We start from the raw sequence: 20,392 nt of genomic DNA on the forward strand, positions 1-20,392 counted from the left end.
CACCTCCACAACTCTTCGCCTCTGTGCTGCTCGGGCCAGAGAAGTGTCCGCGCGCCTCTCTCTGGTCCGCCTTTCTGAGTTTTTTCTCCGGACAAAACTTCCGCAATCGATCCTTCACTCAACTGCCGTCGATCGCCCGTGGTGTTCGCTTTCTCGCCCCTTTTCCCTTTTTGTCTTGCTGCCTCTCTCCGTTTGTGTCTCCTAATTCGTTCCGTGTCGCATCGTCCCTCTCGCCGCATCGTCCCTCTCGCCGCGTCGTCCCTCTCGCCGCGTCGTCTCTCTCGCCGCTATATCCCCCCCCCCCCCCCCCGTCCCCCCCCGCCTCAGCTTTTTTTCCTTTCTCGCTGCTTTTGCTGTGTCTTCTTCGTTCCCCCTCCCACCCTCGTTTCCTCCGAGACACACGATGCAAGCTCCTCGGCAGCCGGGCTGTCTGATGCCTGGCGCCCGGCGGGTGATCCCCGGCTCTGGCCCCAGCGGCCACTACGTGCCGGGCGTCGGGCGCGGGGCCTCGCCCTTCACGACTCGCGCGGAGACTCCAGGCCTTCTTCCGGTCCCGGGCAAGAGGACCGACAACCTCATGAACAAGGCAGCGCTCCAGGGGGCTGCCGGCGTTATGACTGGCGGGGAGCTCTCGTCGTCTGCGCGAACCGCCGCAGAGTAAGCATCTCCTGACGCACCCAGGGGACGCGTTGGCGGATGCTGCTCGAACTCTCCGGGATATCTGCGCAGCCGTACACAGTGCCTCGGCAGCGTCTCTTCCCTAGCCGTAAAAATGTATTTGTCTATATAGAAAGCGATGCAGATCTCTCCCTGTATCTATGTATATGTGGAAAAAGATTTGTGGGCAAAGATGTTTCTGTTGCAGAGTGGGCGACTCAGGGGTATCCGCGTGCATGTATCTGTCGAAGCAATATTGCCTTCGGAGTCCTTTTCTGGAGTGGTGCGCTCTGTGACAGGTGTTTCCCGGAATGTCCACAGAAAACCCGCTTGTCAAGGTCCGGCGGCTGTGGTACTTTCGGACGCTGCGTCTTGCGTTGCGAACCCGTCGCCCTCTCTCTGCTTTGGCGTGCGCTCCTGGAGAACTCCAGTGTCAAGTGTGAACTTCATGCAGCGCCGTGCACCTGGGCTTCCGGTTTCTCTCTTGTTCAGGCTCTTTGGACGGCCGCCGCCAGGCTACGTTCCAGGGCGCGGGCGAGGAGCGACCGGCTTCGCAGGGGGAGTTAGTCGAGACGACAGTGCATCCGACAACGCCCACGCCGACAAGAGTGATCTTTCCGATGCAAACTTCGATCCTTTCACGGGGTATTCGGAGGCGCTTTTCAATGACGCTGAGTAAGACACAAGACATCGGAAAAGCCGTTTGAAGAGCGCCAGTCGGAAACCACAAAAAGGCGAGGTGCGCGCGCGGGTATATTCCTGTTTTTCGTGCCTAGCTCTAGCGCTGAGCGATCCGTTTCTTGCTCAGTTCCGCCTCTACGACACATCTGCCGCAGCCGCACGCTCGACGCTGGACGTTCGTGTTCTCCGCCAGTCCGTCTGTTTGCTTCTCCGCGGCTCTTCTTCGTGTCGGTCGCTCTCGCCGTCTCTTCTCGCGAGAACTTTTCGTTTCGCCGTGTGTGTTTGCGCCCTGTAGGTACGACGAAGAAGATCGCGAGGCTGACAGAATCTACGACACGGTCGACATGCGCATGGATGCACGGAGAAAGTCGCGCAGAGAAAACCGACTGAAGGAGGAAATCGCCAAGATGCGGGCCGAGAAACCGACGATCCACCAGCAGTTTGCAGACATCAAACGGTCCCTGGCAACAGTCACGAAAGGTATGCGTCTCAGGTGTTTCGCCCACAAGACTAACCCACACGGGGAAAGCCCCGAGGCCAAATCTCGCGGGGCGGGTACGTCTCCCGTCGCCGTCCCTCTGCCGCGTCTTTTTGCACATCTCGGCGCGCCATCCGTCCGCGCATATCTGCTTCTTTTCTCCTTTCCTGCGTCTGTCCTGCTCGCGGCAGCTGCGCGTCCCTCGGCGCGCGCACTCTTCCGAGTTTGCGCCTGGCCGTTCTGTGCATGCGCCCCCGCGTCTGCATGTGTGTGTGTGGGTGCATGCCTCGGCTTTTTCAGAAGAGTGGGAAGCGATTCCGTCCGTCGGGGACTACACTTTGAAGCGGAAGCAAAAGAAGCCGCAGATGCTCAGCATGGCGCCAGACTCGCTCTTGCTCCAGGGGCGCAACGCGACGTCGTACTCGAACTCGATTGCGTCGGCGGGGTCGGCGACGCCGATCGGCTTCGGCATGCAGACGCCCTTGATGGGCATGTCCACGCCGCTGGGGCTCCAGACCCCGCTAGGCCTGCGAACGCCGCTGCTCGGGGCCGGCTCGGGGCCGGCTTCGGGCTCGGGGACGCCGTCGCTGAACGACTTGGGCGAAGCCCGCGGGACGGTGTTGTCTGTGAAGCTGGACAAGGTCATGGACAATCTGTCGGGGCAAACAGTCATCGATCCGAAGGGGTACTTGACCGATTTGAACTCGATGCAGATGCAGAGCGACGCAGACGTCGCAGACATCAAGAAGGCTCGGACGCTGCTCAAGTCGGTGACTTCGACGAATCCGCACCATGCGCCAGGGTGGATTGCCGCGGCGCGGCTGGAGGAGCTCGCGGGAAAGCTGCAGGCGGCGCGCGAGTTGATTGCGACCGGGTGCCAGCAGTGTCCCAAGTCGGAGGACGTCTGGCTGGAGGCGGCGCGTCTGGAGAAGCCGAAGAACGCCAAGGCGGTGCTCGCGAAAGCCGTCTCGGTGTTGCCGCACTCCGTCCGGCTCTGGTTCGACGCGTACGCACGCGAGAAGGACATGGACCAGCGGAAGCGCGTGCTGCGCAAAGCCCTCGAGTTCATCCCGAACTCGGTCCGGCTGTGGAAGGAGGCCGTCAGCTTGGAGGAGGAGAAGAACGCGCGGATCATGCTGACGCGGGCCGTCGAGTGCGTGCCGCAGTCCGTGGAGATCTGGCTGGCTCTCGCGCGGCTGAGCAGCTACGAAGAGGCGCAGAAGGTGCTGAACGAGGCGCGGAAGAAGTGCCCGACGAGCCCCGAAATCTGGGTGGCAGCCTGCAAGCTGGAGGAGACGCAGGGAAACCTGAAGATGGTCGAGACGATCGTTTCCCGCGCGCGCGACAACCTGATTGCGCGCGGCGTGGCGCAGACGCGGGACGTCTGGCTGCGTCTCGCCGAGGAAGCCGAGGTCTCCGGCTTCCTGGCCAGCTGCCAAGCGATCGTGAAGGCAACGATGAAGGTCGGCGTGGAGGGTATGAACGCGAAGCGGATCTGGAAGGAAGACGCGGAGGAGGCTCTCGCGCGCGGCTCGGTCGCGACGGCGCGTGCGCTGTACACCTGCGCGATTGAGCGCCTCAAGACGAAGAAGAGTTTGTGGCTGGCCCTCGCAGACCTCGAGACGAAGCACGGCACTGCGGAGCACCTCGAGAAGCTGCTGCAGAAGGCCGTGCTGTGTTGCCCCCAAGCCGAAGTTCTCTGGCTGATGCTTGCCAAGCAGCACTGGCTCCAGGGCGACGTCCAGGCGGCCCGGAAGGTCCTTGCCGAGGCGTTCGTCCACAACGAGAACAACGAGGCGATCTCGCTGGCCGCCGTGAAGCTCGAGCGCGAGAACAACGAGTTCCTGCGGGCGCGGAAGATTCTGAAGCGGACGCGCGCGCACGTGAACACGCAGAAAGTCTGGATGCAGTCCGTGCAGCTGGAGCGGCAAGTGGGCGACTACGACGCCGCGATCGCCCTGTGCGAGGAGGCCTTGCAGAAACATCCCGAGTGCGCCAAGTTGTGGATGATTGGCGGCCAGCTGCATCGCGAGCACCCGACGAAGAAGAACGACGAGACAGCCGCGGAGGTGTTCCAACGCGGAACCGTCGTCTGTCCGCGGAGTGTGCCCGTCTGGCTGTGCGCCGTCGACTGCCAGCGAGAGCAAGGCAAGTGGAGCGTCGCGCGCGCGATCCTCGAGAAGGCGAAGCTGCGGAACCCGAAGAACCCCGAACTGTGGCACGCCGCCATCCAAATTGAAGTCGAAGCTGGGAACAAGCAGATGGCGCAGCACGTCGCCAGCAAGGCCGTCCAGGAGTGTCCGTCCTCCGGCCTCGTGTGGGCCGAGGCGATCTTCCTGGAAGAGAAATCTGCACAGGTGAGTGCGCCCCAGACAGGGCGCTTCTGGGACTGCGTTGAGGTCACTCTAGCAGCGAGAATGGAAAAAAGTGCTTCAGCGAGCAGGGAGGTTTCGCCGAGAGACGGTGGCGGGCGAGACTGTAGCAAAATTGATGCGCAGCGGGGAGGCAGACTTCGCACGGGGCCGGCGCGCCCGCTTTTCCCTGGTTGCTGGCGCGCTTCAGAACACACACAGGCCGCCGTGGAAGCTCCTTCCAGCCTTTCGCCCGCGCGACGGCGTCCGCTCTCTCTCGACCTCTTTCCTGGCGTTTTGCAGACGCATAAAGCAGTCGACGCGCTGACCAAGTGTGAAAACGACGTCCACCTGGTCCTCGCTGTCGCTCGGCTCTTCTGGCGGGAAGGGAAAATCTCCAAGGCGAGAAAGTGGCTGAACAGAAGCGTGACCCTCGACGCGTCCTTCGGCGACGCCTGGGCAGCGTTTCTCGCCTTCGAACTGGAAAACGGAGGCGGAGAAAAAGAGTGCAGAAACATCATAAACAAAGCCTCGCTTGCGCAGCCGAACCGAGGTAGGCGTTTGCGTCCGTCAAACGCTCCGCCTCTGCGGCGTGCTCCTCTGCCGAGGCGTTCGCCAGACACATCGACAATCGTGTGCTGTCGAGACCTCGCGTCGCAGGTTCCTCTCAAAGACAGGGACCTCTATCGCTCTCGCTGTCTCCTTGTTTTGTCTCGAGGTTTGCCACTCGGTGGAAAGAGTTAGCGACACGTGGAGAAGGGCGCAAGCGTTCGTCCTACCCAGGAAGCCAACACACACAGAAAAGAACCCTTCAGCCGCCGTTTTGTCCACATTCTCCCGTGGAATATATTTGCAAATATATGTGTATGTGGAGAGAGAGGGAAAGCATCTCTTCCGGTTCATCTGCATTATGACGTCGCAGTCAAAAGCTGCACGATAGACGCGATACTGGACGTGACATGTTTTGCGGGTGTCTTCTTAGGTTTGAACTGGAACAAGGTGGTGAAGCACGTGAGCTCTTGGACGCTCTCCTTTCCCGAGGTAAGAACTGTCCACTCAAAAAAAGCCTGCGAAACACGTCTTTCCTTTTTCCAACTGGCGCCTCTGTTTCCACTGAATAGCAGCACTCCGGATTCCTCAGCCGCGCCGTCTTTTGAATCTCGCCAGGGGAGGCTCGGGTGTATGGTGCGCCAAGCAAGAAGGGGAGAAGAAGCGTGCATCGCCGCTGTTTTCTCGTCCTGGTGCACGTCCTCGGCGTTCTTGCCGCGCCTCGCAGCGGGCTCGATTGAACTTAGGAGCAGCGCCCCTCGGACATCAGCGCGGCGCACACATGTGAAGAAAAGTTGCCACTCGGAGTGCAATGGAACTTCGCACCTCGTTTATCGTTGTCGGTGCACGAGAAACTGGCATCTACGTCAGAAGGTCTAGATATGCGTCCGTATTCACTGATGTATCTACCTAGGCTATCGGGCTTCCGTCAAGAATCACAGCACAAGTCACCAGGGTTGGAATGCCAATCAGAGAGTCTGGTTGAACGGAGCGGTCCCGTGGCGGAGCCGCCGGTGGAGGTCACAGGAGCGCCAAGTTGCGCGTCCGAAGGCGCCCGCGACGGTCGGATCCCAGTCCGTGTCCACCAGGTGCTCGTGGTGCTGGCGGCCCCGTTTCCAGTCCTGGGACAGAGGCTGGTGCTTGCGTGGAGCGATCCTTTCATCTCGCGGCTGTGTCCGCTCTCTCTTCGCTGCGGGTGTCTTTGCTTCAGAAACTGCGGAAAGTCATCGAGCGCATGTTTCCAGAGGCGATGAAGAACGACAAGATTCCGCCAAGTACGTAGACGGCGGCCACTTCGATTGCGTGTTGTGCCTTTCCCTCTCGTTTCCCGGTCCCCTGCCTCCCCTCCCGTCCCTCTCGGACTTCCGCAAGCGTGTGTGTCCTGCGCCCGCTCTGAATCGTCAAAAACGTCCGTTATCTCGGCGCCACTGCGCCCGTCTCGCCTTTTTAACGGTGTGCACTTCTTCAAACGTGCAAGGGCGTGTGCAGCGGCCGCCTGCCGTTTCCGCATTCGCTTGCGTTTGCATCTCAGCTCCCTGAGACCGGCTTGCAATGCTTTGGTCATCTCTTCGTTTCGAGCCCCGTCTCGGATCGCTCTACCAACGAGACTGCAAGGGGTGTGCCGTCGACGGAAACAGGCTAATTCCCATTTTCGGTTTCGCACAGCCTGGCTGTGTCTCTGGCCGTATTTGTGCATGCGGGCTACCGATCCGTTTTCCGTGGCCACAAGAGCGAAAAGGCAACTTGTTTCGCGCCTGCGAGGTGCACAAAGGATTCGAAAGATAGGCGTAAACACGGTCTTTTCGGTGGTGCTGTCTTTTTCTCAGTCATCAAGGACGCGCTCTACGGAAAACTCGACATCACCGATACAAAGAGCACGTCTTCCTCGCCACCTCAGCAGGAAGGGCGCGAAGAAAAGATAAAGGAGGAAGAGCGGGAGAATGAGGGAAGGAAGCCCGAGAAAGCGTCGCATGCATCGTCGGACGTGCAGAGCGCCGCGGATGTGGACGTAAGCGAACAAGGCGGGATGCACGCGCCCGTGAAAGCGGCACCGGCCATTTTTTCTCTCCGTGTTTTACCCTGTCTACCCGTTCTCCTGCGTGCATGCATCTCGCTGCTTTACCTGCTCGCGCCCTATAGACACAGATGCGCGCATCTTTGTATCTCCCTCTCGTTTGTGTCTTTAGTTTAGGTGAGAATGGTTCAAACGCAGCTGGTGCAACACGCGCTCCGCGCGACTGAACATACATGTGTATGTATATACATGTGTAGAGGTATGTGAGGTGACGTCTGCGTTTTCAAGGAAGGCCATACATGTGCAAAAGGCCGAGACAGGACACACGACAGGAAGCTCTTCGCCTTCTTTTAATGGTATGTCAGACCGCCAGTCGACTTTTGAAGAGAAAGCTGTGGGTGATCGCACGAACGGTTTTTTCTTTCGGACGCTTGCTTGCTCCAGGCAGGAGGAGCGGACTTGGGCGACCGGGAGGCAAGCACACAGAGCGGAGAGAAGAGAGAGAGAGAAGACGAAACAGATCGAGGAGAGAGAGAGGCGAAGCGGGCCAAGTAGAGACAGATACGCACACAGAGAGAAATCGACGCGGGACCGGAGAAGGCGCGTCTTTCTTCTCGGTGTTCGCAACACCCGCATTCGGTTCGGTTGTGCTTTTCTCGGTCTCCACTTTTTTGACCACAGAGAAGACACTCTTCTTCCGCCCTCGTCTCGGAGAAGGCAGGTTTCCAGTGTAACAGCCGTGAGGGACGAGCTGTAACTGTTTTTTGTGGGAGAGCTGGACGGGAATACTCTAGGCGTTTTTCTACCGTCTCGGCTGCCTCTTCTTCGCACCTTTTTTCCTCGATGGAAACTCCACGCGAGAGTCAGGACTCTGTATGGCGTGTGCGACTCGTGTGTGCAGTTTCCCGTAACCTTTCGTGCGTCGTCTTGTTCCTGTGCTCACTGCTGCTGACTTCCTCTCTCCTTTTAGTCTCGCTTTCCTTTCCCGTTTGCCACTTCATGCCCAGCGCCGGCCTGTCACGCTGCTAGCGCACACAGAGTTTTCGTATTCGTCTCAGCGCGTCGCCTCCTCGTGTCTTTCTGCGATTCGCGAAACCTTTTTTCCTGTTACTGGAAAGCGAACCAGCTGTCCGGCAGCGCGTGCGGAAACGCAGCTTTCCCGGGGTTCCCCTCGTTTCGCATGCTGGCCTGGGCCAGGAAAGGTGCGGGCGCATGCGGTGGGCACTGCAGACACACACTGGGAGCGCTATCAGACGCCTTTTGTGGAGCCCACCCATTTTCCAGAGAGCGCCACACTCTCAGCGATTCCGCCTAGTGTCGAAGTGAGTCTTTCGGCAGGTCACTTTCTCAGGCGATTCGTACGCGACGCTGGCTACACTGTGTCCGCGACTCGCTTCCACTGCGATATGGCAGGCTTCCACGAACCAGATGCTGCAGCGGCGAACACAGCCTCAGTACGGTTTTTCCCTTTTTGAAGCTCGGACGGATGCTGTTGGAAGAGGTACATCTTCCCGTGGAAGCTGTACGCCGGGGGGAGGGCGCGGGCCGCGAACTCCGGCCTGGATTTTCGGCACATGCCAGGCGAACGGTCTGTTTCGTGCTTCATGGCTCGTCTCACGCGCTTTCCTTCACAACGGCGCGAATGGCGAGAGGGAGACGCGCCCTGGAGCACCGGTCACCTCTGTTTCGGACGCCGTCGCGGGCTACTGATCGCAAAGCTGTCGCCTTGAACGTCCTCGGTGAGAGGTTGGGCGGCTGTGTGGTTCCCGTGCAAGACGATATATATATATATCCACTCTGCCTGTGTCCGCCGATTGAAAAGGGAGAGCGAAGGCGATCCTGGAACGCTCTCGACCATCGGCGTGGCCACGGCCACGCGCTGAACTGAACGCGTGGTTTTCGCCCGCGGACAGAGAACACGGGCTTTTTCAACGGGACCGCTGCGTCTTTCAGCTCCCCCCCCCCCCCCCCCCCAGGAAAGACGACGGTTTTCAGCCCCTCGGCGGGGGTTGGGCGGTCTCTGTGGCCGATCGTGTCTCTCCTGGCAGTCCCCTTTCTCTTTTTTCCGGACGCATCTCGCCTTATGGTTCGCTCCGGAAGCGTCTGCGCCCCGTTTCAAAGCGGCCGATTTCCTCGCCGCCTCCAGGACGTCTGCAGCGTTGACCGAATATACGGAAGTCGTTCCGCGGGCGCGCTCCCACGCGCCGGCTGCTCGTCGCTTGGCAGCACAGAGAGAGAGCCTCCGGGACCGGCCTCTCTCTCTCGAGTCGCATCGACGGACCTTCACACGGAGGCGATCAGCCGCCCAGTCGAAAGGGGCCGGGGCGGGGAAGACGGGACGGCAGTAGGCGGAGAGAACCGGCGGCGGAGAGAACCGGCGGCAGGGGCGTGATTTTCCCCGTTTTTAGCGGCTGCTTTGAGACCGACGATTTGGTGGGCGGTTGCGGAACCTGGGGGGTTCGTGGTTCCCGTGGTAATTCCGCACCTTGCAGCGGCAAAGAGACTCGTGCGTGCGCGCGGACACCGTTGCAGTTTTTTCACGACACGATTTCCCCGATTTCCCATCACAGGTTTTTCGCTGCGCCACTTGCCACTGCGCGCAACGGTTTTTATCTATTTTCTTCTCCTCGCCTCGAACCAGCCCCACATTCCCAAAATGCGGGCCGTACGAACCTCCCGGTTTTTCTTCGCTGGAGCTGTCGTCGCCCTCGTGGCTACTTCCGCCCACGGTAAGTCTCCGCTTCTTCACCTTTTCTGGGGGTTCTAGAGCTTTTGCGAACCGCGTGCCAAGAAGCAGTGCAGGCGGTCTGCAGTTGTTCTGGGCAGAGTCCCTCTCAACGCGTGCTGGTTTTTTATTCCCGGGCGCGCCCTCAAAGATCGTCGCCGCCTGCTGGGGCGGACTGAAAAGGCGAAAGGGTGGCGTCTCTCCCGGAGTGTGGATACGCGCCACAGCCTGAAAAACGCGTGGTTGGACGGAGGGACACGATTCCCGAGGGGCTAGGGCCCTATACACGCATCTGCCTGGACAGGAGAAGCTGCCGTCAACGCCGCTCCTGAGTTTTGGATTTTGCGCGCCGCTCTTGGCTAACAAGCCCTACCACACGGCTTGAACGCGCAGCTGCGTGGAGGGAAACTGCGCTCGGCACAGACAAAAGGCCCCGTGCGTTTTCCGCGGGTAGAGGGAATTCACGTCGCCGTGTGTGTCCCCGCAACTCAAGAGGGTTCGTGCAAGTTCCCGACCAGTGCTGTGTGAATGCAACCGAACCTGTGCGCCTGACCCGTCCTCTCCACGGACAAGCCTCTCTCCAGACGTATCTGTGTGTGGCTTCAACTGCCCTCCTATGATGGAACTCGCTACGCGAAGGGGTTGTGGCAAGTGGTGGGGAGCACGCGCTGTGGACAACGCGCCGTCCCCGTTTCTTGCTGGCCGTCCCTGTGTCTCTCGCCTTTTTTCCGGTCGCACATGCACGTATGGCAGCAGATGGATGCCATCCGTCCGGTGTAAGTGTGTCAACACCAGGCGGCCGAACGACGGAGGTGGGCGGAACGGGTCTCGCTTGTCCACTTTGTCTCGTCTGTGCCTTCTCCAGGCAGCGAGAACGAAGCACCACCCGAGTCTCAAGAAGGCGCAGCGCCGACACTAAAGAATCCGCTGTTCGGGCAGTTCCCTCTGGACGACCTCCAGGCGTTGCTGGACGCGCAGAAGGACAATATGGATGCGGCAACGCTCGGCAACATGCTCACTGTCGTGAACGAGGTGAGAAAACGGACCTCTCGGACGTGTCCGCACGTGGACTGTCGTACCTTCTCGCAGAGTGCGGCAGCGATGAAAGTGGAAATCGGTCTGTGAAACGGTTCCACGTAAGCGCACGTGTCGTCTCTCGGAACAGGAGCTGTGCGCGGAGAGAGAGAAGCTTCAGTTCGCCATGCTCTGCATCTGCCATAGCCACTTGCGTGGATCTTTCTTCTTCTAGATTTTTTTTTCGTACGAGTTTATGCGGCGCGCCATTAATGGCGGTGTGCGGTCCCTTGCGCTGCAGGTGAACTCCCCCGATATGAAGGAATTCATACGTCTTCTCCAAAGCGAGGATTCGGCTTCAAAGGACTCTATTCTGAACCATCCGCTAATGCAGAAGAAGTTGCAAGTCGCGGAGACCATCGCTGCGATGCTCGAGAGCCTCACGCGTAGCAGCGAGATGACAGACGACAAGGCGGAAGAGATCGGAAGAAGCCTCGCGGAAAAGAGTGCGTTGCTGGTCCAAGGACAGATGACTCTCGAACAGTTTGCGAAGACCGTTGCGGAGGAGAAGGCGGATCTCGAGCAGAGAGAGGAAGACGAGGAGGATCTCCAAGAAGCGGAAGCGCAGGAGGCTGATGCTACAGAAATGGTCAACATCTGAGCTCCACTGGAGTCTGGTGACGTGCAGAACAGAGGGGAGGGTGGGAGCCAGAGACGTTGGGAACAAACGTGCGAAACGAAGAGGTTGCGAAATGCAAGGTTCCGAGACGAGGTGAAGACGCAGAGCCCTAGGTATGGCGTTCTCTGGCTTTCCGCCCGGAGACGACAACTGGACGACTCCGTGGTTCTCGATCTCGAGTTTTTTTCCGGTTTCCTTCGAGATGGAGACGGGGTCAATGCGTCTCGTGCACGAATGTATCATTAGACAAGGAGAGAGGGATGCATTTTGTTCCGGGGGGTACCCCTTCCGTGTAACTTTTTAAAGTGTCCACAAGCGCCGACGAGGTATCAGCTTTTTCCCTTTCACTCTGGGAACCGCTGGAAAGAGGACAGGTGTACGGACCCGCACGAGTCGTTTCCTTATTCGTGTCTCACTCCCCGATGTTGCTATGGCAAGTCGATTCGGAAGGTTTCTGTGTTTGTGTGCCCAGTGCACAGCGGTTTTGCCGTCTCGCGGCAATGGCGGGACGTGGATGGAGGACGAACACGGTGAACGTTTTGAGAAGTTTTTCCCTTGTCGGTTTGCTCCGCGGTATTGGCGTAGATTGGCGCGTACAACGAGGGGCTAGGACGGATGTGAGGCAGAAAAAAGGTGGTGAGGTACTACGGTGTGCAGGAACCAGAGGAAAACGCTCGTGCGATGATGGTGGTATGCCGGGGTACGTAGACTGGGACGAGTTCTTGAGAGCCTGTCTGGCAACCAGTGTTGAAAGCGGGTAGCTGACGCAAGACAGAGTCTGTGGAGGCGTTTCCAGCGACACTGACCCGGCGGAGAGCCCCTGCGCGATGGCTCTCTCCCTTACGCTCCTCGTGTATCACAGCGCGGTTTTATCTCGAAAAAAGATGTGTCGTGTTTTATCGCCCTGCCCTTTCGATGTCCAATGTAATAACCATGAAACGGCCAGGTTCCATGTGTGTCTTTTTTTCGCCTGTTTCTTTCCCATTGTTCTTTGGACTCTTGCTCTGTGCCGAATAAGCTGTTAGAGGGAGAGGTACATGGCGGACGAAGTCCCCCCCCCCCCCCCCCGCCGCCCGTGGTCCGGCGTCTACTTTTTCTTCTGCCGGTGTTAAGTCGTCTCTCACCACCGGGGAGAACTGGGAGAGATGGACCAGTCAAGCTCAGAAATGAATGGTAAAGACGGTGCTTTCTCCCGTGCTCCTCTTACATTACCTTAAGGGCACGGCAGAAAATATCAGGTAGTCGCGCACACACGGCGCAAAAAGTATATTTCACTAGATCATCTTTAGCGGCGTGAAATAGTTCGCACGATGGCTGCTGATGACAGACGGGAGAAAAGCTCCACGCAAGAACTCTTGGAAGGCCTTCTCTCCGACTGCTTTCACCTTTCTGCACACGTAGAGCATTGAGGGCCGTTTCCTCGGCAACGTACAGAGCACGCGTCGACATCGCTCATCCAGTCTAGTATCAGGCACATAGGGTCACACAGGAGATAGCGTGGCGCATGCAGCCGTCAAACTGAGCCTGTCGGTATAGAAGTAGTCTGTCATACGCCACGCCGTGTGCAGTTCTTCCAATCGCCTTCACGCAGCACACGGATTTACAGCACATGCAGCTCGCTGCGCATCTGCTTGCCTGGGTGTCTTGCTGTCGAACGAAGTGGTGTGATCTCCCGTTGTCCCGCGTCCCGCAGTGGTGTGCATTTGCCTGTTTCTGCCTCTGTCTCACCGTCGCCAGTTCACTTCGTGGCTGTCTAGTGGGTTTTCTCTACCGAGTCACGCTGGCCTTCAAGACGCTAACGTGAGACAGGAGAGTTATGTGCAGATTTCCCTAGACAAGATGGAGTGAGAGAAAAAAGGCCGGAGAGGACAGGGAGAGACCCTGTCGGCCGGCTTTTCCTTTGTTTCGTTACCAAGCAGCGGCCGGCAGGGAAAGGCGGTGGAGAGGTGAATAATCAGATGAACTGGTGTGGACACGAAAGCACACAGGATGTAAGCAGATCGAGAGATACGCATGCGTTCACCTTTGTCAAAATGTCGCACAGTTCGGAGCAAGTACTTCTCCCGTACCACCTGGGTTCTTTAACCCGAGCAGTCGCACTCCCGAACCGGTAAAACATGCCCGAGGGCGTCGCCCGCACGCCAGCAGCAACGTGTACAGGAAGGTCGGTCGTCTTGCAGTGCACACACAGCTGTAGACTCTTGCAGGAAAAGAAGGTGACGGAGGACAAACTGCTGACTAAACACTCAGTGCCCCTCTTGGATTACATGCAGGCTCTCACTGACTCTACAGTCTTCGTTGACGTGTACCAGCAAATTTCAGCTAGGATTCCCCACCATGTGCTTCCCCTGCGGATCCCTTTGTCTCTTGGGGGTTACTGAGGAACTTGCGCTCCCACGGACAGGCAAGGCCACGGAAGTCCGAGACGGTCCTTCGCTGTAGAGTCTTTTCGTTTTCTGTAAGAGAAAGACAGTGAGCCTTGGAGACGCGACGAATGTGCCACAAACTTTGTTTTCGCCTTGCATTTGTGTGTGTCACTGAGGAAGAGGCAAAGACCTGTTTCCTTCCTCACCCACCGCGCCTGAGAACGCGGAAAGTCTCCATAATCTCGGAGGCCTTCAGTTCATGCGGCTCTCCTGCCTACTGAGTTCCCTTTTGACTCCTAGTAAAAGGAATGGCAGGGGTTGCCAAGAACAAGAGGAATAACGGAAGAACGAGAGGCTTCCTGAAATGACTGCAAAGTGGACAAAGAAGACCAAAGCCGTCAAATCCCTATTTGCTCAACCGCCGCGTTGTTTTAGCTCTCTTCACCTTTCGCCCTCCGCTGTTCCTTCGAAGCCGCTGCTTTGCCGTATTCCAATCATGCAGACGCCCTGGTTCCCAGGTCAACAAAATCGATCTTTCCTTCGTCTTTCCTGCCGCGGTTTTCAAGCAACAAAACCTCGATAATGGAACATCTTTCTTTGTCTCGCCTTTGATGCACGTTCCCCCCTGACTTGCGCCACAAACAGCCGAGGGAAAGTCCTCGCTCTCTCGCAGGTGCTAGCCGCGCTCCCTCCTTTAAGTGCCCTCCTGTTTTTGTCCCGAACCTGAGTGGAGCGATAAGCGGTGCCATGAACGCATCCCGCCGGACACTGTTGTTTATCGTTTGTCCCACGCCGCGACACGAGCTAACTCTTCGAGCACGCAGCTTATCTGTGAATATGCGGATCGAGATGGCCCGACGGCTAGACCCTGAGCGCCTTTACATCCCTTATAAGCAGAATCAACTCTTCCTTGAGCGACTCCACAAGCACTATCGATAGCGTGAAGCTTATGAAAGCTCGGCACTTCCGTTGGACTCTCGTCCCGCCTCTCCAGTCATCTGTAGGCTTACACGGCGGTGCTGGCTCGTATCACACCCATTCATCCCACCCAACTCAATTAGAATTTCGTTCTCCCTTGCTGTTTGACTTGTGACACAATTCGGAGACCACACAGCAAATGAGTGTAGCTGCCGGAATCTGGTAGCCGGCTTCCTCTGCACAACTTCTTTTTCGCGTGACGTGTGCCCTGCGCCTCCTCCAGGGGACGGTCCTCCGAGTTTCCACCGACCTGGCCATGCTTTGCTGAGTGACTGGATTGTCGCGCCTGAGCTCTCTGCTGCTCTCCGGGAGTCGGCGCCACGCACAAGTGGATCAGAGAATGTACCTACTCTCGGCTTCTGGTTCGGCGTCGCCGACCGCATTTGTAGCGCCAGTTAGGAGACCTGCGGTGATGTGCTGGAGGATCTCGTGTGCTTGCTTCCTCATGCTTCGTTGTGTTTCTTGAGTGACGTAATTCGGCGAGCACTTGATGGTGGCATGCGCTGCCGTGGTAACGGGATTCTGTGGGATGTAGACCACAAACCGTCTTAGGTGTTTGAGGCTCTGCAGCACTTCCACTTGCTGTGCAACGAGAGATATTTCCTTCTCTCTCTTTTTAACACTGGACGTCAGCCTCGTATCGCAGAGCTGAAACTCACTCTTTTCTTGTCTTCCCTTTCCTTCGCTGTCGTCTTCCCTGTCCTCTGGTTCCTCGTCCTCGCCACCCTCGGGTCTGCCGAGACGCACCTTCCGATCTTTGTCGAGCGAAAACTCAACAGGCCGCATCGGGTGCCGGAACGCTTCCTGGCCCACCGGCGTCAATTTCAAATCTATGCATGTGCCCAGAGCGCTGTTGACGCTCACCAGCCAGTCAGTGTCGAGGACACCGTAAAAGAGAACCCATCTGAACGCTTTGTGGGGAGCGCCTTCCTTCCTTTGTGTCTCCTGGGCGCCTGACGCCGAAGGGAGAAGCGCCGAGCCGGCACGCACACACGAGGAAGACGGAGGGGAGAACGAGGACCAGCTGCCGGTTTCCGAGTCCGAGGAAAACACAGGAACACTTTGGGGCGCGGGACGTGTGAAGAGGGTGTCCGCCTCGGGGGAAGCGTAGGGAGACGGGGAGGGCGCAGAAACTACGGCGCAATGGGATCCGCGACAAGAAACAAAACAGCTTGTCGCGCACGTCTCCACGAGCCCGACAGATGCCCCGGTATGCGTAGTCGCAGACGAACAGGGCGAACTGCGGTTGACGAACAGCCCATCGTCGGCGGCGGAGGCACTGCTTGTAGATCTTGATTGCAGTCCCCCTCCGTCACGTTTCCTCGGCACAGAAGACGTTCTTTCGAGTTCCCTTTCTCTTGCCTGCTCTTGTTCTTGCCCACAGCCTGTTTCGCCTCCGGCCCTGACGCACCTCACCCTCTCCTCGCGGTTGCCAGAGCAGAGAAACGACTGTTGTTCGTTACCGCCGAAAAAATCGCTTTCCCCTCTTCTCCCTTCGTCTCCGGCGTCGAGCCTCGGCCCGCGCTCCCCCTCTCCTGACTCTGTGCCTCCGTGTCCGCCCCCGCCCTGGAACGGTAGCCAGCTGTGCCTGGCTTTCTCGTGTTCGACAAGACACCGAATCAGTTGCTGCTCGTCGGCGTTCAGGATTTCCTTCGCGATTTCGCTGGCTGGCAAGCAACTCATGAACGACAGCGCTTTCGGAACAGCCCGAACAAACGCCTTGGACTTGTACGTGCCGACATGCGGCGAAGCGAGCGTACAAAACACATCGAGGACGACTTTCGGACTGTTCAAGATCCTGCCAAACAGCGCTAAAACCTCCGTGCGCAGGGCCTCGCGTTTCGCGGGGAAAGGTGCGCCGGATCCTTTTGCGTCGCGCGAGCGAAGCGGAGACTGTCGGGGCTTCCCGTCTCGAGTCCGCGGATAGAAGTGAAACGCAGAACGGCGGCCAGCTGAGGCAGAAGCCGAGGCGAGTGCGGGAGAAGGAGTCGGGGACTCCGTCGTCTCCACCCGAGCAGAACTCGGCGACGAGGCAGAGACACGCGAAAGCGAGAAGGGGAAAAACGACCGTCGCTTCTTTTTCGCCTCCTGCGCATCCGTGTGCGCCGCCACGCGGGTTCGCCCCGTCCCGTCCCACGCTGGATTCTTTTCCCTGCGCCTCACAAAGCGTCCCAGCCCCATCCGTTTCTTCGGCACGTGGCTTGGACCTCCCGGAGGAAATCCGGCGACGCCTGCGTCCCGCCGGAGGCCGCCCTCCGCGTCTCTGCGGGGTTGTCCGAAGGTTCTCTCGCTGGGCACGCAGCCTCTCGAGGGAAGAAAGAGCGGCAACTCTGTTGCCTTTTTGTCCAGGAGGAAACGCCAGACGAGGCCCCCAAGCGAGTGGCCGACAGCGGTGACGTGCAGGGTGTCGAAGAACGGGAGGAGCGCCCCGAGCTCGTTGGCCATTGCAGGCGCCAGAACCTCCACGCACGCGCCAATGCCTCTGCACGTTGCGCGCCTGTACGTGAACGCCCACGTGAGGATGAACGGCTCTTCGCCCCGCTTCTCCCGCAGTTCCTGCTCGGGAAACTTCTCCAGCAAAGACGCAATGAGATTTCCCCAGTTCTCCGTGACGTCGGGGTCCACGCCCGGTGGCGACATGCCGTGCAGAAACAAGAAGACGTAGAGCGCGCGAGCGCGCTTGCCCTCACAGGCGAAGCTCGGCCACCGCACGTCCGCGAATACGGGGCACGGCGACGGAGCAGCTGAAGAAAACCGAGAAGCGGAGGAGAAAGACGAATACGAAGAAGAAGAGGGACACGAGGACGGACCGCCGCGGCCGCACGCCCGACAACTCGCGGAGGTCGAGAAGGTGCTCGCCTCCTCGACTGACACCGAAGAACGGGAGATAAGAGAGGAACAGGAAAAAGAAGACTGGGACGGAAACGAAAAGCCAGGAGACAAGGACGAACAGAACGAAGGGAAAGTTGGGGAGGCAGACGTGCCGGGAAGCACGGACGAATCGCGTTCACCCAACGATCTGCGGATCTGCCGGAACGCCCCGAGTTCTCCTTCTTCTCCCATCTCTCTTGCGCACCTGGATCCCTCGTCCTCTTCGCCTTCAGTCTTCTGTCCCTTGCTCCTGTGCCCGCTCAGGATGCACGGTTTCCCTTCTCCCGCGTTTCCTTCCCTGTTCCAGTCTCTGGAGTGCGTTCCTTGAAGGCCGGTTGGAGACGCTTCTCCGCCTGGGCACGCACGCCCGGCGTCAGTCTCTGACGGTTCGCCTCGTTCCATTGTCTCTCGCCTTTCAGCGCTCCCCTCTTCATCGTCTCTTTTGCCCCGTTCCTCGGGATTCTCTTCCCGCTCGCCAGCGGCTGCGAGACGATCGACTCTCGTCCGGAAGTCGCCTTTCTTCCCTTCGTTTCGCGCGCTTCCTCGTCCACGTCCGCTGCGAAGTCGATCTTCCGCCTCCACAACTTGCCTGCCTGCGGAGCCCTCGCCGTCGCGCGGATCCGTACGAAGAGAGAGAAGAAAGCGCGCTCTCGACTCCGCCAACCACTGCCCAATCGACGTCGAAGAGAGGCGATGTGACCGGCTGTCATACCAGGTAACCCAGCCCTTTTTTCTGCGCAAACTCGTTCCAAACACCGCCTTCGTCACGTGCAAAGGAACGACAATGTCGTCCGCCTGTTCCTGTCCTGCGTAGAAGGTCTGGGAGAAGATCATGTACGCGACGCCTCTGCGCACCGTAGGAGGGGACCGCGCAGTCTGCGTGCGCCCTGGCTGAGGCCGAGGCACCGACGCTGGCGCACACGAAGGGAACAACGGATTCCGAGACGGAGTTGACAAAGAAGGCGGAGAATGTGGAGACGAAGCAAGAGAACGAGACTCGCAGGAGGGCGGACCCGCGGCGGCTGGGAGACTACACGTGTCTGCGGACTCGACAGAGGGGCAAAGAACCCGGCAAGAAGGGGAAGGAGACGCAGAAAGGAGGGACGAGCCGCGAGAAGGCGCACACCTGGCGCGGCCAGGAGAAGAACAAGCGGAAAAGGAGGAAGGCGAAGAGCTCAGCGGGGAACCCGCGACCGGCTGAACCTGAAGAGAGGTGTTCAAGTGCTTTGGTGCGACTGGCCTTCGAGGAGTTTCGCCGCCGACTGAAGCTGCATCTCGCCTCTGTTCCCGAGGTTGAAGCGGCCTAGAAAACAAACGGTCGGTCGCCTTCTTCATTGTGTTTCAGGACGAGATGGAACACCGTTTTTGCACGGCCTCCCTTCACTCAGTCCTTTCTCCTTGGTGGAAGGATCAGGCGCATCCCGCCACGGTTTGCTTCCTTGTGGCAGTTTCGCGGGCGCCGGGATGTGTCCGATCCTACGCATTGGCGATTTACATGCAATTCCATAGCTTCGGACGGTCTGTCACGTAGCTTCCCTCTTGAGTTACATCGCTACGTTCCCCTCGCAAGCGCCCGACGAAGGGTCAACGAAAAATCAACGGGGGTCCACGTTGATTTCGTTGACAGACAAATGCGGAATGCAACGCACACCACAATGAGGTCAGAAAGGACGGGCATGCCTCAATCTGTCTTGGCGTCCCTCTCCAAGTGCTTCTTCACTTCTGTCTCGCAGTGGCGCGCGCAGTCCTCATTTTCCGTCTTTGCTCTTTCTACTTCACTAGGGGGTCCTCTGCCGGCCTTTCTGCCTCTCTCGCATTCCCCCTTTTCTCCCCATCTCTTCCTTCCATTCTCTTCGTCTCGCATGCTTCTTTCTGTTTCGTCCCTTCCCTGTTCCGCCTCAATCTCTCTCTTCCAAACGCCCTGGCTCTCCTCTCTCTTGGCCTCCCTCACAGCCTTCCCGCTCCGTTCTCTCTCCTCTCGAGCATTTCGTCTCGTTCGTGTTGCCGCCTTTTCCTCCCTGCCTCTCTTCGCCTTTCCTCCTCTCGATTGCTCCGCTAAAGCTCTCCCGGCGTTTCCCCTGCCCTTGCCCCTCTCACCCGCCTCCGCTCGCTTTTGCCTCTGAATGCTTCACCTCTCCACCGTTCTCTCTCCTTTTGCCTCCCTTTCCCTCGGTTTTCAACAGTCTCCCCCCGTTTCCACGGCTTCCGTCTCCTCCGCTGTTGGTGAGTGCCGCTCTGGGCCTCTCACCTCTTCCTCGCAGCGTCCGAGGAGCGCTCGCCCTCTTTTGGAGACCGGAGCCCGTCACACGCCACCGAAGAAACCGAGGAGCGAAGCGGCGGAACGGGAAAAAGAGGAAAAGACACACAGAAAGGCCCTTCCAGAGAAAAAGAGAAGACACACGATATACGTCGTCTTTGCTATACCGGCGCGGAGCGTTGCCGAAGTTAAATACAGCCACTGGAGAAATAGTGAGCGTCAAAGCGCGCAGGGGGGATCCGGTCGTCGGACGGAAAGACGATGCCACCGTTTCTTTCCCTTTTGACACAGAGATTTGAAAAAGAGCAGCAACCGCCTATCCGCTCTCTCTCTTTGACGTAAATAGGGCAGATCTTTGCTTATCCTTGTGTTTCTCATTGGCGCCGGCTTCCTACACTGCGCCCTCCGCTGCCGCGCGCGCGCATGCCAGCCGTGTCGGGGGACACGCGCGCATTCAGCCTCAAATTTTAACGACGGAGGTATCCATTTTCTTTCCCTTTCGTCTCGGACGCGCCCTCCCGCACGCACCCCGGCCGCTCTTTCCGTCTCTTGCCTTCGTTTTGCCAGTCGCCTCTTCGTTTCCTTCTCGGCTGTCGCTCGACAGCTTCGCGTCTCGCCCCGACACTCTCACCCCCCGCGAGATTCTCTCTGTGCTGTGTGCGGTGTCTCCACCGCGTTTTTCCCGTTGCGTTGTTGTCCGCGAGAACGCGGGGAAACCAGACGAGTTTGAGAGCTCTACGGACCTTTCTCCTGCCGTAGATTCCCTTTTCCG

The 20,392-nt window shown here is 58.7% G+C and overlaps 3 protein-coding genes across 3 annotated transcripts; 2 read left to right on the top strand and 1 right to left on the bottom strand.

The window, feature by feature from the left end:
• Positions 1-403: 403 nt before the first annotated feature.
• On the top strand, positions 404-7,285 carry NCLIV_020440 (putative U5 snRNP-associated 102 kDa protein; the record flags this gene model as incomplete). Its single annotated transcript, XM_003882240.1, has 9 exons — positions 404-657; positions 1,150-1,332; positions 1,634-1,818; positions 2,117-4,173; positions 4,471-4,720; positions 5,150-5,208; positions 5,927-5,990; positions 6,543-6,724; positions 7,175-7,285. The coding sequence occupies 9 exons, from the start codon at positions 404-406 to the stop codon at positions 7,283-7,285; spliced, it is 3,345 nt and encodes a 1,114-aa protein (XP_003882289.1).
• A 2,101-nt stretch (positions 7,286-9,386) lies between these two features.
• On the top strand, positions 9,387-11,130 carry NCLIV_020450 (conserved hypothetical protein; the record flags this gene model as incomplete). Its single annotated transcript, XM_003882241.1, has 3 exons — positions 9,387-9,459; positions 10,321-10,487; positions 10,771-11,130. 3 exons carry the CDS (start codon positions 9,387-9,389, stop codon positions 11,128-11,130), a joined length of 600 nt encoding a protein of 199 aa, XP_003882290.1.
• Positions 11,131-14,825: 3,695 nt separating this feature from the next.
• On the bottom strand, positions 14,826-18,698 carry NCLIV_020460 (conserved hypothetical protein; the record flags this gene model as incomplete). Its single annotated transcript, XM_003882242.1, has 1 exon — positions 14,826-18,698. One exon carries the CDS (start codon positions 18,696-18,698, stop codon positions 14,826-14,828), a length of 3,873 nt encoding a protein of 1,290 aa, XP_003882291.1.
• Positions 18,699-20,392: the final 1,694 nt, after the last annotated feature.

Source organism: Neospora caninum, chromosome VIIa (assembly GCF_000208865.1).
Source record: "Neospora caninum Liverpool complete genome, chromosome VIIa".
NCBI classification, from domain to species: Eukaryota; Apicomplexa; class Conoidasida; order Eucoccidiorida; family Sarcocystidae; genus Neospora; species Neospora caninum.